Consider the following 19,449-nt stretch of genomic DNA (forward strand, 5'->3'; position numbering starts at 1 on the left):
GGTAGGAGTAGGGTTTAAAGATAGTTTTTCTTTAATTCATCTTTAAAATCGTACCTAAATTATCAAATATTATATTTAAAAAGTAATTATTATATTATATTAAAATTGCATTTGCAATTATTAAACCTACTTCTAAATACATATTGAACAACCCTATGGAATACATATTTATCAAAATTCCGAGTGAAATCCCTTCAAGGAAATAAAATTTTGACACGAGTTGACAGCACGCTCGTACGTCGAGATTCAGCTCGTAATCTCCGTTATTACGTCTACTAGCCCCAGGTGGTAGAGACTAAAATACGAATAGATTATTATCTAAAGATATTAATACGTTTTTGTACCACGTTCTTTAAATAACGACATGTATTGTATTATTATTAAATATATGATGTGTATTGTATGAGATTTTAAAAGACGATTTCTGAGCGTTATCGACAATAGCCGCCAATCCTAAGGAGACTACTCAACGCAAGTATGGCACATATTGTGCACGTGTCTGCAAAACAAGCTTCTTAATTATTATTATTTTTGGCATAGGTGAAAAACATTCACCTGATAGAAAGTGACTACCATCGCCTATTGACGGGCTTGCGAGTGCATCGTCGGCCTCTTAGAAATGATTATTCTCAAGCCGTATATCATCGATTTAGATGGAACGGCAAATGCGACAAACTGGAAAAAATGTAGGTGGAAAAGGGCTTTACGTCCTTTCCAAGGCACGTAAATGTAAAGAAGGCTAATTTCCAAATTCCGAGCTGCTACTGAAAATTTCTCGAAAGAAATAGCCAATTAATAACCCAACACGCCGTTTGTACCCAGGACTCTGGATCTGTAGATTTACAGTCTAGCCTCATCAAGCCACTAGAGTCTAGTGACTAAATCAAGCAATGCTAATATAGTAAATATATATATAAATATAATATAGTAATATAGTAAATATTTAATTACATCGACAAAAATTATGTTGCAGGTAATAAGGTAGGTAATCAATAACATTCTGTTTTTGTGTGATAATCAGTTTTATACTCACATTCTTCTTAGTTCTCGTATTGTCTAGAGACATCTAGCGTAGAATAGCAAAACGTTCTTGTAAAGAAATAAAATATAAGTATGTTGTCATATTCCTATCTATAATAATATTTTTTTTTTGAAAGACTAAGTAATGAAAAGTATTGAAACAATATATATAATGTAATATCATAAATATTTATTATTTCAGTAATTTTAATTTTTCGCTAAGTCTAGTAACCAACGTGAACGCATTTTACTCTATATTGCACGTTTTCTTTATGGTAATTAAAATTCTATTTTGTCTATGTAAAATGAGAAAAAAAATTGAAGTTGGTACCTTACCATCGCTTTTGTAGTTGCGTTTTCAGCATTATCATGGCTAATATGCTGTTATAATTCATAAGTCTAAAGTACGTGCCTCAAATTTCGTTAAACACGTGCAGTGCTAAGACAATTTGATATTTTAAACAGTTATATGATTACCTGCTTTTATTTGACAAATTGCGCTAGACCGCATAAATAAAATGGCAGCCCTACCACGTAGAATAATCAAAGAGACACAGCGATTGATGCAGGAACCTGTGCCGGGTATCAGCGCGGTGCCTAGCGAAAACAATGCACGTTATTTTCATGTAATTGTCACCGGCCCGGAAGACTCGCCATTCGAGGGAGGTCTATTCAAATTAGAACTATTCCTTCCAGAGGACTATCCTATGTCAGCGCCTAAGGTTAGGTTTATTACAAAAATTTATCATCCGAATATAGATCGACTGGGCCGTATATGTTTGGATATTTTGAAAGATAAATGGAGCCCTGCCCTGCAGATTCGTACGGTTTTACTCTCGATTCAAGCGTTACTATCTGCTCCTAACCCCGACGACCCGCTAGCAAACGATGTGGCCGAACTTTGGAAAGTGAACGAAAGCGAAGCTATCCGAAACGCTAAGGAGTGGACCAGGAGGTATGCCATGGACAACTGAGCGCCCGCCGTCGCACCCAGTGCCTCCCCTACGCGCTACACGAAGTGGACGAAACTAACATATATATCATGATTTTAAGAGTGCAAGTTATGTTTTACAACCTAGATCGAGTAACTTGTGAAGAGACAATTGTGGATAAATTTTTATTATTGGCGGAGGCCGGCCCTGCGGCTCTTATGCCTCAGTCAACCTGCTCCGGTCAATCTCTTGCATTTCCTCATAGCCTCGCCCTTCATTGTCTCAATGTAGTCCGAACATCCCACAGATTATTGTTTACCCTATCACATGTAGCTTCGTTATGATATTAGGTATGCATATTTTTTTACTATAATTATAATAGCTAAATGATGAATTTCCTAAGACCTTAATGTATATATTTCATAGTTGATCAAATTTGGTTAATTTTATACAAAGGATAGTGTATTGTCACAAAGTTCAACACCTTTGTAAATCTTATCAGCGTCATATGTTTAGGACAATGCTATAATATCAGTTTTTGATCTCTATGAATACTGAGTTTTTTTATAATAGAATGTGGAAGATTATTAATTAATTTATTTTCCAGTGATTATCTGCATAAAATGGTTTAAAATGAATCTTAAGTACTATTTACGTCTTGTATAAAAAGGTTATCATTAAATTGTATTTATGTAAATTTAATTTGGCTTTGTGAGCAACTTGAAAATACATAATAAACAAACGCTAATCTCTATTTCATTTACAATAGCAATCCCTGTTGTTAAATATAATTTTAGAATGATGCAAATTTTGTTGTGTGTTTCCTTATAATGCAGCTAGACCTTGATCAATAAGTATTTATTTTTAGATTAATACTTAATAAAATTATTATTTTTCTGTGTATACATAGTCAAAACTTAAACAATTTTATAGCCTTGAAATTTATTTTACACTTTTGTAACATGTAACATTTCTATATTGTGAGGTTGCATTGAGTTAATTAAATAAAGGTGGTATGTGGGCATTACATAAAATACCTTGAGAAGTATATTGGCTTCTGTGTGAGCTACTGATTTTAATCTTCATAGATTAAAATGAAATGGAAACCATTCAAACATTTTGTGTTAAAGAAATTGTTTTAACTCATTTTTTGTACTTTTTCAAGGCTATAAATAATGTGATTTTACTACCCTACACTTTAAAAAATTATTTATTGGTATGTACTAGGTAGTTTTTAAAAAGGCATTTTCATTTCAATTTAAAATTCAAAGTTTAACGAATAACAGGTCACCCTGCGATCAGGGGTCTATATAACCTATACTAATGGTAAGTTGGATTATAATTTAAAATATAAAATTTTGATGTTTTTAGAGTTTTGGAAGGTAAATGTAAAGTGTCAAAGTCATAACAAGAATTAGTGTTGCCAGATCATTGAATTGAATTGAATATATAGTTTTAATTTTTTAACTGATAAAAGATGAGTATATAGTCGATCGTTAAAAAGGTATCTAAATAGATCGTTAAATAATCGAAAGTTATCTAAATAATTTATGTTATTCGCATAGTCGAAAAATTTTTCGTGGTTCGGACTCAAATCGGGTCAAAGCATCGGTTTTTAATTAAAGGAAACTGCAAATCACTAAAGTAAGTATAAATTACTAAATTAAAGTATACCTTAAAACGGATTAATAAAATACAATATTTTTAAGGCAGTGTGATTTTTCTATTAGTAGGTATATTAAAATTTTATTTCTATACCATAATATATTTGTTATCTCGCTAAACCATATAAAGAAAATGTCACTTTGATTTTTTTGTTCAATGTGATAAGAATCTGACCTCTGCAGCAGCAGCTAAGGTCAAATTAGAAATGCCAAACCTTTTTTGTTTAGATGTGTTCAACAGGATAAAACATTTATATTTTAATATTTTTTTATTATAAGACATTATTAAAAAAAAAACGTTTATCATTTATTATTATCAACGAATTCTTACTTTATGGGTTTTTTTCATTGGTTCGTAATTACAGTAATATACCTATTAATAGTTATTGCCATGTGAACTGACAAAATTCTGAAGTAAAAGCTAATTAGAAAACATTTGATTTTAAGGCTAACTTGACTGCTTTTATCCTACCCTATTAGTCATGTCATGTCATACTAGGAATATGGGCAGCTACGTTCTTAAAGTTAGACTAAACGAATAATGCGTATAACACAAATATAAGCCGCGTTGGGATAATTCAGCTGAGCATCATAAATATTTTGTCAGTCGCCATTCTGAAAACTTACACATAAATTTGTAACTTGATTTAGGTAAGTTTCAATGTAAGTTTGCTCTAAAAAAATTGCCGGACCTTAGTTGGCTCTCCATGAAGTTTTTACACGTACGAGTAGTCTTCGAAATTAATATTATTCGGATCTAGAAATAAAACAGGTGATGCTACTTCATAGCGTTAGCCACTAAGAATAGTTACTGAAACTGCGTTTTGCCTCAATAAACTAATAAAAATCAAATCGACTGCATTGTACAACTGAAAATTGGAAAACCGTATGGAAAAATGTCAAGTGGATGCCAGAAACATATGATGCACTAAGTCCTACCTAATAAAATCGGATTTTTTAAATAATAACCGAATATAATTGTGTACTAAAAAATATGTAATTGAATATCGACGATCTCTTGTGAGTGGCGTTGAGTGGAGTTCCTTCGAACGTTTTCAGTAAAATATTTGATTCACTTTATGATCCTAATCGATACCAATGAAAATCGACTATTTCCGTTATTGTACATGAGTATTCGCATCTTTAACCAGAGTATCACTCGCACTTTTATTCTAAAAATATGTTCTGCACAGCCACTTGCAACTATATACTGTTATATGCTCGTCTCGTCTGTTATATACTCGTATACGGCTAAACAATTCCAACAACTCTTTTCAAAATTCAATCCGATACATATCTTACATACCTTACAACCAAAATCTGGAGTTTAACTATTTAATGATCTTCGTTCTTCAGTAAAAATCGTGGGTGATATGACAATGAAAGCCTAAGTAAGTAAAGACAATTCAAAATGTGCACGTGGTTTCAAATAAAAGAAATGAATCAATTTGTTCAGTTTATTCTTAACTTTAATGCAGACTAGAATAATACTCTTAGAAATGAGAACAACAATAGTTATTTCACATGTTATAGTGTACCTACAATATATCAGCTTTCACAATAAAATGCTATTTATTATCTGTGTTTTCAATGTAAATAAATCTTATTCACAACAGCTAGCAATATAAAATTACACATCAGACGGTACTATCTATCTTTTTAATTTTTTTTTTAAATAATATATTGTTTTAAAGGGCGTGACCAGTGACTATTTGTCGTCTTTTTTAATTTTATTGTAATTAAAATAACGTATTAATCGATTCGGTGTCAATGGAAGATATCTTTTAAATGATAAAATAGACACTGATCCTAACAGCAACACAATACAGAAGGGTTACGTCGAGTACGATAGAAAGAAGTACATACCTACAATAATAATTATTTAAAAGCATCAAAACTCGGGACATGATATATAGAAGCGGAATAAATTTAGGAATACTAAAAGGTGTCTTATCATATTAGGTTGTCAAAATATCAATTTTTATACATAAATAAAACTCGTCCTCAGAGCGCTAAGCTTAGCTAAGACCAGGACATACATATATAGGTTACATAGTTACGCTATAGCCACACTATAAAATTTACAAAATATGACATATCTTTTGAAACGCTACACGAAATAATGCTTTTTTTATATATCCACTAATCAATTCATTTATTTATCAATGATCACATCGAGATTCAACTCGACCGAGACTTTATGTCTCGGATATTCAAGATAATTTGCATGCATATGCTATCCGAGTCATTACAGATCAAGACTCCTCAGTCACACTATTCAGCTATACATGTTTTATATCGACTAACATTCCATAATGATGAACATATAAAAATGTAAAAAAAACACTAAGTATAAATCATAAAAACACTAATTCAGGTAAAATAAACAAGTAACAATGGAATGATTTAAAAAAATAAAATTAAAAAAATATTATAAGTTATAATGGCAACATGAACTAAAATCTAGAAACTATGATAAGAGAGACACTTATTGTCTATGGCAGAAAGGCAACGGCTAGTGCATTTTGTAGAAATTTATCGCGACAATTTATAATAGAAATATTTATATGACGATAATTTTAACTTATTTTAATAATATCTAAGCAGATATGAGCCATTTTGATTCTCAATAATAATATGTATACAATTAATAAATTATTGACTGGAATAACTATGTATACACATTGTGATAATAACGTTTTTCAGAAATTTTGCACTCGACAGCAATGTAAACTAAGACAAGTCATCTCAATGAGGCATTCTAGTTTTATGAAATACATACATAATATTTAAATAACTTTTATTAATGTATTTGGTGTTTCTATATAATTATTTTTAATATTTCAACGTTTTGACGGTTACATTCGACTACTATTTTTATTAATGATGATATAAAACTTTTTTTTACATTTTTCGAATTTTTAATAAATAAATTATGATCAAACGAGCGCAAAATTTCTGTAATTAAATACAATAACTTAGAACTAAGTATCTTATTTAGCCACTTAAGCATATTAAGCATTTTGAAACTTGGACATCACATTTTTATTTTGAGTATTATTTCCATAGCTAAGGTAAAAATCACGTTGGAGTTAATCTACGAATTTCATAAGTCATGGTGGGTTTTTTTTAATGATTAGTATGAAATATGCTTTAAGAGTCAATTTTAAAATAGTTAAAATATATTGTTTTTTTTTCTGTTTAATGGAACTCGTAGAAGAATCGCAACGGGATTTTATTTTAGTTGTTTATCCAAATGCAATTATCAGGGCAGTTACACGCGATAAATACAGACTGAATACATGACAAATTACGAGACGAGTCATAAATACGTACATACATCATAAAATATTCAATGAATATAAAATATTGAATTTTATTTCAATTCTTATATCTAAATTTAAATACTCGTAATACGATTATGATATTTTTTGTTAAATGAACAAAATTTTAATATTTATTCTGAGAAATTTGTCAATTTTCGCCAGTTAAGAATGCGTCCACGTCCATTGGTCAAAATTGTTGTTATATAAATGATATATTTTATATAACTTGTAACAAAATACGCGTGTAAGAGCCCTGGCGGTGAGCGTGAAGCAGGCACTTGTGGCGCGTCGCGTTTAGATGAATACAGGATTCTCTTGACCCGTCAACAGCCGGAACATCGACGTCGGCATAGTTTTCATTAAAATCTGAAATCGATTTGTGTAATATTTTTAACGAAGCATTAAAAACATTCCATAATTCATCACACATTTCATATGAAACGTCTACTAAGAAAGGCGGTTCTTACACCCCAAACGACAAATAACGACAGTCGTTCGGTATGATTAATTTACAATAGATGTCTGTATGGAGTCGAGTAGAGTGTGCGTGCGTCACCTCGCCCACGGAGGTGGCGAGCAGGTTGACGATGCGCTCGTGCGGCACGGCCACGACGCTCTGCGAGTTGATCTCGATGATGCGGTGGCCGACGCGCACGCCGCCGCGCTCCGCGATGCCGCCGCGCAGCAGGCTGCAGATCTGCGACAAGCGTTACATCCGAAATTATTATATGTAATAAGATTACCCGTCCTAATCCGTATGCGTCGGAGGAGCCGTCCGAGGAAGTTATTTTTAATCTCATAAATAAATAATGTTGAGCATTTAACCGCCTTGGCCATATTGCTACAGTATGGTAACGGAAACCAGCCCAGCAGTCACAGTTAGGTAATTCCCAACGAGGTTAGCGTTAGGGAGGCGTTGGGTCATAAAAGTCTGCCTAAGTACTATTTCAAGCAGGGCTAGAATTATGATATCAAAATCTTGGTCGTCCTATACCACTTTTGGTCAAATTACGTTCTACGATATAAGCTTTTTTAAATTTGCTTGTATTTACTGTTCAATTATATTTACACAAGACATTGAATCGTAGACGCGTTGGTTAATATTTACTTCAACTGGTACTATACTACGAGTAAACTAGATTCATTTAAATTCTTATACATAAAACTATATATTTTTTTATAATTACTAGCTAAGTAGAATCTACCAAATTTCACATAATTCGGTCTATCACATTTGCAAAAGCACTTGCAGCCTTGCGACATTGCCAAAGACCTTGCAGCGGACTATTACAGATATATTATTGAAAAAAAAAAATACATCTTTATACAGACTTTACAAACTGTTGCGAGTTTGGTTGATAGAAAGTCTACGAAGAGTAACACAACTTACCACACCGTTTTGCACACTAAACCCTAGCTGGTACTTTGTATCCGGTCTTTTAATCTTGACCTCGACCACCGGAGCGCACGGCACCACCGTCAACTTCACCACAGTCTGATTCTTGGAGTTCTTGATATATGTCTGACAAGTGGAGAGGGGAAGGCCGACGAGACTAACTCCATTTATCGCTATTATTTGGTCACCTAAAGATATAACAAAAATAATTTAACTGCAACAATGATTTATTTAATTTATTGAAATATAGAAAATTATTGTACGTGCTAAAAAAATATTTATATATATTATATAAGTTTAATTTGACAAATGGTGGTTACAACGTACCGATGTTAAGTTGTCCGCATCTCGCAGCCGCACCCGCTGGGGCCAAGTTAGCGATCACAACGGTGGGCAGCATCGACCCCCAACCAGATTCCACAACCACCACACCTAAGATCTCACCTTTCGTTTTCGGAACTACCACTTCTTTTTGCAGTTCCTATTGCAAAGAAATTTATTTCAAAGATTATATCAAAGATATTACTTACCCTAGTAAAGAAGTTTATATTTTTTATCTTTAAACCTATTTAAAAATAAAAAATAAAACAAAGCTTCATTTGTAAAACTCAGTAGTGGGCTCAGAAATCCAATGAGTTTATTATTGGATTTCTGAGCCCAAAACTAGGAAAGACCGTATAATAAGAGTATTTGTTAATATTACTGTACCCATGCGGGTTAATTATTTTGACATACAAAATGTCAATGAATAAATAATCTACACCCAGCGAAGCTGAGATAAAAGCGAATATAAAAATATTAATAATAGTAATATATGAACAACATAAATTAATACTCACTTTTTTCGCAAACATTTGAAGTTCATCACCAAATATCTCTTGGCTGTTTAGGACTTCCTGATAATCCATTTCTTTCACAAAACTATGATCTTCAATACCATTAGCCTTAAGAAACTCCATATACGCCACTTGGAACGCTTGCCCTATGGATTGGGCTATAAATTGAGCCTGTAAATGATTGAATATTTTTTACAAATAGAGTTAATTAGTTATAAAAAAAATATGAGGCTATGAAGTGAAGTCAGTGAAACACAAACATTTTTTAATACAAATATAAAAAGAAAGATATTTGTTTAATAACAGAGTAATTATATAAACTATTAAAGAAGTAATTAGTAATGAGCATCGTTATATCTGAGGTTATATATTAAAAACAAACATACATATAATACATAACGAAATTCATAATAACAACTTAATAAGGGCTGATGTAATCGTATTCCATAGTTTGCTGGAAATTAATGATAATAACCTATCTAAGGCATTCCACTGTGTAACACACTAAATGTTTTTACAAACATTTTGGTCCGTAATAAATACCTATATTCTATTCCAATCAAAGAAGGAATAAAGACATATCGATTAATATATATTTATTTATAATAGAACATTATTCCACTCAACTACTTATATGCAACTTAATTTTACTCCCAAAAGTCCGAGAACAGTTTTGTTGACGTTTTTCCGCAAATTATGAATATAATAGATTATTCGAGGTCTCGATATCAATATCGCGTCAATTCAAGTTCAAATGTTGTTTATTTGGCTTTTGTCCTCTTATGGTTGGAATAAACTATACAGATCTCAGTGATTCTTGGTTAAATTAAGAATTAACAAGAATTTTTGAAAAATGTAAAGTATTCTGGGTATAAGTTAAAAAGAGCGTTCCAAAAGGATCAATTTTAGGTCTGTTACTACTTTTGATATGCGTAAATAAACAGTATTTCTATGTTAACGGTATTTATGTTATTTAAGTTGACTAATAACAAATTATGATGATTATGTAAATAACAATGTAAACAATTCTTTATCACCGATACAAAATAATTAATGCAAATAATATGCTTTTGGAAGATAAAATTAAAATATGCTTTATACCGGATGTATTAATTTTACCAGATAAAATAACATTTAAAAATTATGTTCTATAGTTAAAGAGTTTGTATGTAATACTCTAATCAAATTCTTATTCGTCATTTCTTACTGGTAGACTATCATACGCGATTACAAAAGTCAAACAGTTATTTGACAACAACAACTATCACTGATACTGTTCGATTAGTATATTTTAATTATGTTCATAGGAAAAGTCTTATCGTAGCTGTATTCATTATTCAATCATTCAAGAAGCTTGAGACAACAATATATATTCACAACAATATTATCCATATCTTAATTTTTGACGGGATCGAGTATTTCTAATATAAGTTATTTATAATGAAATGTTTAATGCAAGAAAATATTTGATGACCTATTTATTCTACTCGGGACATAAAACTACTCACTTCTTCGCTTTCAAAAACGTGACATATCATCTTCGGCGTACGGTTCAGTTTCGGCTGATCAGAGTCATTTTCATGCGGGACGAAGCGTCGTCTCGCCATGAGAACGACGAGGTCCCCTATGTCAGCGATGTAGGATATCGTTCTCAATGCGTGGTCCATCATGATCTCTTTCAGCTCCGTGTTTAGGACCATTATTTTTTCGGTTGAAATGAAGAGATCCACTTCGGTGCTCGGTTGGTTTTCGCCTTCAGGAGCCTAGAAACAACAACAATTACTTAATTTATAAGAGAACGGCTTAAAATGAAATATATTTTTATTTAATCACATAACTTGACGTACGCATATATACTGTAAAGTTTTAATTTCACTTCTAATATAAAGTCTATTGAAACGCATCATTACGTATATATATATATATATATATATATATAAACAATAATAAAAATAGACTTTTGAGATTATGAATTGAATACATATATTTTGAAATATTATTAAATAATGACAAAACGATTATCGAACTTACCAGAGCCTAATACATTCCAATGAAAGCATGTGAAAACGTGTACAAATTAATTCATGTTAGGAATTATAATAAGACATGCAAATTTTAAATGTTAGAAGCATGCACAAGACATTTTACAAGTTTTAGGTTTTTGAGACGGCTAGTGTGATTTGTTCGTAATTTCTTATATCCAATTTGTATTCATAAATACGTTATCAAATTTAAATTTGACAATAAATCCGACTTATGATCACGTACGTATATTGAATACATATTTATTATGTTGTAATTTTCAATACTAAAAAATCGACAAATAAGACACGTGTTTCGCCACCTTAATCTTAGTGACGGCCTCTTCAACCATATTCTTTTTCGGTCTCTTCTTCCTGCGGCGCGAGTCCTCCTCGACCTCCACGGAGCCGAGGAAGGACAGGCGGAACACGGCCGCAGGAGCCGCGTACACGCCAGAGTACGGGCCCTCGCAGCCCCACTGCGGGACACACCGGCTAACCTCCTTTCGCTCTCACATACCGCTGCACGTATGTCGCTGTCTCGCGTGCGCGTACTCGGTTAAGATCGTTTAAGGATAGAGACAGCGGCCGCGTCGTTTTGCTTGTTTTGGTTGTTTTTTTTTAAATTTAGTATTTATTTCGAAGATATACCTTATTTTATATATTTTTTTTAATTTTCACTTTGTTTTTATTGTCACGCATTGTTGCAAAGGCGGCGTAAGCATAAGCTTTCTCGTTGACGGCATAACAAAAGCTATATAAAATTTATCGTATACCGGCCAATTAATTGTATTCGTTATAAAATTCTGCAAAACGCGTTTAGCATTAAAAACATCACACCATTACTTCGTTGACGTCCCAATAATTTGGCATAGCCTGTAATTTTAAATTGCATCACAAAAATAAGCCAATTCGTTCGATATCTGCGCAAAAGCAAGCAAAACAACTCGAATACACACAAATCGACAATGATATGTGAGAAGCGAGCGATCCGTTCGTCATTATGAAAGCGAACCTAACGGAAAAACAACCTTCAGACCATTAACATAAGGTTCGATTTGTGTTGTGCGGCGAAGCTAGTCCGTCCGTGTGTGGGACACCACCTTGCCGGTGTGAATCGGGTATGTTTCATGCTTTACGTGCGTATATGATATTGTGCGTGAGGCAAGCGCGACTGTCGCGTGTTGTTGCACCAGCAAATCGCACAGTGTAGACTCACCTTTATGAGATCATGCGCGTAGATTAAGAAAAAAATTACGTTTTTGGCAAAAAAGTTGCAAATAATAATTGGCACGAAAATAATTCGTGAATTATTTATTAATGACTAAAATAGATTGATTTAATAAAAATATCGGTTCTTAAAGAATAACAAAAAAACATGATAATGGGCACGATAGGATGTGATTAAAAAAATGGATTTTCACAAATAATCGAACGATAATTGCACAACAAAAAGTAGAAAATATGTTGTTAAATTCCAACAATTTCCTACTTTATCCCACCTAGAAGGTTAAAAGGGGTTGCAAAAAATACAATTACCAAGCATAGCAAAGCACAAGCCATAGATTAACAAACAAGTCCAGAGGAGGCTAGCCGGCCAAGACGGGATCCGACAATCTTCCTGGGTCGGGTCGAGGGGTGAGGATATCACTGAAAAAAATACTCTAATGCCAAGTCAATAAGACCGTAAACGGTTTGGCAGATGACCACACGTCAAGGGCTTCGAGCATACATTTGTCTATTACTAGTATCATAGGCTTCGTTCCTATTTTAAGGGCATAAGGACAAAAGGATATCCCACTAGCATTCTCAAAACACTATACCTAATGAGCATGAAATTACATGTTACTTTAATTCGTCCGTCGTAGAGTCATGCATATATTTTTTATTTTACATCACACGATAAATGCTCAATTTATTCAACAAGGAAATCGTGGAAACTTTAGCAAATGATGTAACCCGTTGCAACGTACAGAGCATACATACAAGGAAATACAGAAGTTGACGGATAAAAAAATATGACATTACCCCAGGACCGATGTGATAATGATAATAATAATACTGAAACTGAATTGTCATTCAAAATACACAAGGATAACAAGTAATTGGATTTTTTTTAATACACTTAACAGAGGGAACAATTAATGCGCATTTAAAGCCAGAAAAAGAAAAGAAGGTATGAAAGAAGTAATTTCATGCTCTTTTTTAAACATCTACATTTAATATTGTACTGTATGGTATGTTACCGATTCACACGGGCGAAGTATTGTCTATTAGAAAATAAATTTTATAGAGAATGCGTTTATTTACCTTTCCGTAACAGAACGTCATATGTATATATGTATGTATAAATAAGCAAAATAATTTAATGGGTGTATTTAAAACTACTTTGCTTTTGTTAAAGTAAGCATTCAACTAAACTTTTGTTAATGATAGCTTATCTTTGTAAATTCATTAATATTATAATATATTGAGAAGTTTGGGTTATAAATAAAGAATATATCTCAAAAGCGTTCCTCGTTATATATTAATGTGTTACCAAATAATATTGTCTGCAATACGTATAAATGTAATATATATCCCGGTATAAATATCGCCCAACCTTAATTCTGGACACCGCTTCTTCGGCTTGAAGCATTCTGGTTGCCTTCGTCGGTTGTCCCTCGCAAGCGAGCTGCGTTGAGCCGAGGTACCGGGCCCGGAACAGTACTCCTTCGATGAGAACTGAGGCCATATCTGCAAGATTGTTTTCAATTGATAACCGAGATTTTTGTTCTCCATCCATGCGACTCTCATTTTCTCTCAGCCAATCACAAAACGTTGAAGTTCACACAAAAGTATAACAATCATATAAGAAAAGAACACAAAAAATAATAATAATTACGAAATGGGAAATGACAATCAACTTTATTTTTATAACTTCAGTAAATATAATGAGAGGGGTTTATAAAATAATATAATCAATACAACTCACCATAAAAATGTCCAAAAGTAGCAAAAAGTAATAAGTGTGTAATTATAACGGTATTACAAAGGTATACGATTAAATTAATGATTAATTTTATACTTAATTTTTACTTACCTTCCTTATTCTTACTCTTCTTCTTTCCGTCTTTGTCCTTTCCATTGTGCAACGTATCTTCGTCTCTCAAGTCCGAAGAATCGTGAGCATGGTCGCGGTTCGTTCCCGTTGAACCGCCAGATGGCATAACAGTTCGGGATTTTGGTTTGCGCCATCCCTAATTATAAATAAAACGTAATTTTCTTATATAAAAATCTCAACATTATTAGACTAAACTTTAAATAAGTTTTGACAATGTTTTTCATTTTAATTATACAATTTTTGATTATATTTGAACATTTTACATAAATTATTTAACAATTTTATAAAAATATTGTGTGAAAAGATAAATAACAATAACTTGTACGTGAACAGAGACGAATATTGACAAAAATATTTTTTGTTCAAATCAATCTAAACGGATTATATATTTGCTACTAATATAATTATTATCTCATTCATTATTTTCGTAGTATAGAGCTATTTTTGGTATTCTGATATAATGTTGAATATATATATGTTATCCCTAGCGAGTAGATTATGAGATTATGAGCTTAGGTTGCTTAAACAATTTCAAATATGGACGCGACGCGAATTAATCGTGACGCAATTATTATACAATCTAGCATTCGGTAATGTATACAACATGAAATAGAGGACGATAGGTCCCAGCGAATCTTTTTTGTTAATTTAAATTTAACTGGCTTATTAGTATTCGTCCTATGCACCTTACTTTGATATAATTAAAGTGTTATAATACCACATCAGTGCCACCCACCATAATTTAAAATTTCACGTATACAACAATATACAAATATTCTACCAAATTAATTTTGTTAAAATTGTTACCATTTACTTGTTGCCCTACGCTTTACGCAAGCCGGTCTGCGTATATACCACCTACTCATCAGACATTCTACCATCAAACAGATATAATCAGTATTGTTGTGCTCCGGTAAGAAGTGTGAGTGAGTCAGTGTAACTACAGGCACAAGAGGCGTGACATCTGATACCCCAAGGTTGACGTTAGTTAAAGCTTACCGTCAAGTGGTCCATTTGTCTGACCACATTTATTATAAAATAAAAATAATAAATTAATAGAGATGTCCGTTATATTTATAATATAAGTTTAATTTGAATGTTTACTTTCGTTCGCGTTATATTTACGATCGACCTACGAATGTCAAATTTAATTGCAAACATCAATGTTGATAACGAAAAACATGATGATCACTTTAAATGTTTTTACGAAGAAACTAACCTTGTTTATTTTATACTCAGCACTGTTTATTTCACACTTTTCAGTATCACTTGCATCGTTTACAATTGAATCATAATTGTCATTAATTGAATCATCAAATTGTTCACTATACGAATTACCGCCTTCTGAATCATTATTTTTCGTATTATTCGTTATATCTAAACTATTACTAGTCGAAGTTAAATCATTATCACTTTCATTGAAAACAATTGTTCCCTCCGAAGTATTTTGGTCGCTGATATTACTGTCAATATTTATATTTTCAGACTCGGCATATTCAGACTCGTTAACATTTTCTTTATCAATATTTTTATCTTGAACGCATATATTAACACGAACACTATCCATTAAAAAGGTTTCACTTTTATTTGATTCATCTTTGTTGTTATTTTCAATATTTTCTTCAACGTCCGATACCAAATGAGATTTTTCCACTTCACTCATTTTATTTACCTAAAGCAAATAATATTATGGAAGTTTCGATTTTGATATTAATAGAAATGGCGCATGTATAACTATTAATACGAAACATTTGGTCGTTTCCCAGCGATATGTTATCATTAAGTAAAATTAAACGACACACGTGCGCGTTAACGTATGATAATACCGACTGGTCTGCCACCGGTTAACATAGTGAGTCGGTGACTTGGTGCGTGTGTGGTCAAAGATTATAAAAAATATTTGATTTACAGAAACAATAATTTATTTAAAATTTCTCAATAAACTCGTCAAAATTTCCATAATACACCCTTTAAATACCATATTAATTTTGTTCGAACAATAATTTAATATTATAAAATAAGAATGAATCTAAGATAATATCTCAATCCAAATGACTATTTGATTACTTATCGAAGTTATTATAGACTAGCGTTAATTAATACGTATCACTAAAAATATTAATAAAAACGTTAATCCAGTTATCCTAAATATAATACTCAAGAGACATATATTTGTAGGCATAGAACTAAATATAGGGATAATAATAATCTTTGAACGAGTATAATAGGAGAGCAAGGTCGCAAGCTACCGAGTCGTACCAAATGCCGTTTATTGCAGTCAGTAGTTGGCAGTTACTTCATGCCCCACTGAATCATCGCGAATCGAACATAGATTTAATTCAGTAAATATCAAAAAAATTACCATATTCATATAAGTATTTCGTTCAAACTATAATCAGATGACAAGAATTAAAGAAAAATATCGTCACATCTGACCTTATTTCTTAATGATTAATTCTTGTTGTTTTTCGGTCTGTGATGTAGTAGCCTAAGGCATTCGCCTGTTGTACGTAACGTTGCCGCTTAATATCGATCTATTAAGCGGCATTACCGATTCTACTACTATATATCATTATATTCATTGTTTAAAATAGTATTTTAATACAATATTAAATTCAAATACTATTAAAATGTATATCTACATATATTAGCAGCCCGTAAATGTCCCACTGCTGGGATAAAGGCCTCCTTTGAGGAGAAGGTTTGGAGCATATTCCACCACGCTGCTCCAATGCGGGTTGGCGGAATACACATGTGGCAGAATTTCGTTGAAATTAGACACATGCAGGTTTCCTCACGGTGTTTTCCTTCACCGCCACGAGCAGCACGAGATAAATTATAAACACAAATTAAGCACATGGTGCCTGCCTGGGTTTGAACCCGAAATCATCGGTTAAGATGCACGCGTTCAGTATAATAATAATAATATAAAGTATTTTATTAAAGTTGGTATATGTTACATTTACGAATGGCAGAAAACACAAGCTTACTCGTGTAAGCTTGTGTTTTCTGCCATTTTATCCAATACAGAAGTTAACCACAGCTTCTTCACTTACTTTAGGATATTGGCAATTTTGCTATCTGGCATGTTAATATAGTAAAATTTTAATCAAACTGTACGTAAAAATTAAATATAAAAGAATAACTTTACTAACTTTGTCATCGAAGAAGCCCTGATCGTCCGTTCTTTGCTGTCCCAGCAATCTGTCTGTCTCTAAATCCGTGTCTGCTTCATCTGAAATAGTATTGAAAATGATAAAAACGTTATGAGATGATTGTTTGTATTATTAATTAAAACTCGATGAGGAAAACAGCAATGTTAGTCGGCTAGCAATTTTACAGATAATGTCATAAATATGTATGTATATGATTTTCAAACATAAGTCGTATGTAATGAAACTATAACATTCTTGTCCTGGACTACATCAATAAAACAAAAGTATTAAATATGAAATAAAATTGACACCCTATTTGCTATACCTATTGTAAAATGTTGAAAACCGACTAACGGAGATAATATATTGATGGTACTAATCTTTAAACGTTATAAATAAATTATAGTTCATATCGCATGTCACTGACTCTTTATCGTGTTTAGCATCGAATTTGTTGCTTTAATTCTACTATTAAAAGCTCAAAACTAGTATTTACTAGTAATTTACTTAATTGTTTTTTTATTTATTTTACATAAATACTTACATATATCAAATTTTACATTACCAATACGATATAAATAAATTTAATTTACTTATCGTCAAATGACAAAGCTATACTAAAAATTTTTTTTCTTAAAATTATAAAAATAAGTCAAAATACCTTCGTCACCACTTGCTGGTTTAATTTCTACTGATTCCGTACTTTGAGCCGACGATGGCCTTTTTCTGAAATAAATAAAAAGTCGTTTATTTTATCTATTTTTAAGAACCGACAATTTGATATTAATCTTATTTTGTTTTTTTTTCGAATTGTATGTATGGAAGTATACGTTTTGAGAACGTGACGATAAAAAAGTTTAGGCAACATTTTTATGTTTAACATTTATGAAAATACTTATTATTTTGTCATAAAAACATTATTAGCTATAACATATGAAAAGGTCTTTTTTTGTAATGTTATTATAGTATCTTTCCAGACGTGTCGTTCGTGCTGTTGTTATATCTTATTTATAATTTTATTTACATTATTTTAATGCGCTTGTACGTTTTCTTTTGTGTTGCCAGGCAGCAAATACTATTATAATAAGTTTTCATTTAACTGACGAGTTCTTCATTGGCCACATGATAAGATTAAGAACGTGTTCTTAAGTCAGTCGCCCAAAACACGTGAGTGTTTTATAGATGCGTTTGTAATGCATTTTTCATTTGCTTTAGCGCGGCTCAGGCCCGAGTGCGGCGCGTGCGGCGGCTGTTAGCCCGACGGCGAGTGCGCGAGTCACTCACCTGGGGTACACGTCGTCGTGGTGCGGCGCGTGGTGGTGGTGCGGCGTGTGCGCGAGCGCGTGGCCCGAGTGCGGCGTGTGCGGCGCCGTGTCGGGCCGGTGCGGCGCCGGCGCGGGCGGAGGCGGCGCCGACGCTGCGAGATAATCACAGATATAGTAATTGCAAATTAAATCATAGTAGAATGATTTTCTTTTTCTTACCTAATGGATCTAAGGAGTGCAGATCGGCATCGGATAACATGTGAGGATCCGTGTTTGTTCCGCTATCTACGATTTCTTCAATGGTGACTGAGTGTGTCTAAAATTAAAAAACATTTTGATCAATGATTAAAAAAATATGCAAGTATTTATAAAGTGACCGACTGTTTTACATAACAAGCAACACTAACAAAAAACTATAGTTGTATTATATTTCGAATATTCCAATTCGTATAACTTACCTGTATCAATGGATTATTATTGTCTGTGTCAGACGCGTGTCCAGATGACAGTCCATCCTCCACGATGGGCAACGTTCGGCGATTTGGTTCTATCGAAAGAATATTTTCTGATAACATCATAGGACAACACAAATGCTATAATTACGGTAGACCCAATGTCTTTAATATTAAAAGAAGATTGAAAAAAACGGCAGATACCATGTAACAGCAGAACATAAATATGTTACTATATAATAATATATAATATGAAATAAATATATAATAATTTGTAAT

At 32.5% G+C, this 19,449-nt stretch overlaps 2 protein-coding genes across 9 annotated transcripts in view; one reads left to right on the top strand and one right to left on the bottom strand.

The window, feature by feature from the left end:
- Positions 1 to 1,328: 1,328 nt before the first annotated feature.
- On the top strand, positions 1,329 to 2,700 carry LOC125067807 (ubiquitin-conjugating enzyme E2 N). Its single transcript, XM_047676597.1, has one exon. The coding sequence runs from the start codon at positions 1,539 to 1,541 to the stop codon at positions 1,992 to 1,994; it is 456 nt and encodes a 151-aa protein (XP_047532553.1). The 5' UTR covers positions 1,329 to 1,538; the 3' UTR covers positions 1,995 to 2,700.
- Positions 2,701 to 5,059: 2,359 nt separating this feature from the next.
- The window catches only part of LOC125067766 (protein lin-10-like), a 121,051-nt gene continuing 106,661 nt past the window's right edge, over positions 5,060 to 19,449 (bottom strand). For 4 of the 8 annotated variants that reach the window (XM_047676557.1, XM_047676540.1, XM_047676523.1 and 1 more), the window contains 15 exons: positions 19,177 to 19,265; positions 18,938 to 19,034; positions 18,738 to 18,870; positions 18,115 to 18,179; positions 17,454 to 17,533; positions 14,278 to 14,434; positions 13,798 to 13,931; positions 11,519 to 11,674; positions 11,206 to 11,211; positions 10,683 to 10,937; positions 9,178 to 9,345; positions 8,666 to 8,819; positions 8,333 to 8,526; positions 7,499 to 7,639; positions 5,060 to 7,308 (listed from right to left, as the gene is read on the bottom strand). In XM_047676557.1, coding sequence (XP_047532513.1) covers positions 7,237 to 7,308; positions 7,499 to 7,639; positions 8,333 to 8,526; positions 8,666 to 8,819; positions 9,178 to 9,345; positions 10,683 to 10,937; positions 11,206 to 11,211; positions 11,519 to 11,674; positions 13,798 to 13,931; positions 14,278 to 14,434; positions 17,454 to 17,533; positions 18,115 to 18,179; positions 18,738 to 18,870; positions 18,938 to 19,034; positions 19,177 to 19,265 — 1,901 coding nt within the window. In that variant the 3' untranslated portion in view covers positions 5,060 to 7,236. The remainder of the gene's footprint in view (positions 7,309 to 7,498; positions 7,640 to 8,332; positions 8,527 to 8,665; positions 8,820 to 9,177; positions 9,346 to 10,682; positions 10,938 to 11,205; positions 11,212 to 11,518; positions 11,675 to 13,797; positions 13,932 to 14,277; positions 14,435 to 17,453; positions 17,534 to 18,114; positions 18,180 to 18,737; positions 18,871 to 18,937; positions 19,035 to 19,176; positions 19,266 to 19,449) is intronic. The other 4 variants (XM_047676549.1, XM_047676566.1, XM_047676585.1 and 1 more) reach the window with 4 other exon arrangements.

This window comes from Vanessa atalanta, chromosome 1 (assembly GCF_905147765.1).
Source record: "Vanessa atalanta chromosome 1, ilVanAtal1.2, whole genome shotgun sequence".
NCBI lineage: Eukaryota > Metazoa > Arthropoda > Insecta > Lepidoptera > Nymphalidae > Vanessa > Vanessa atalanta.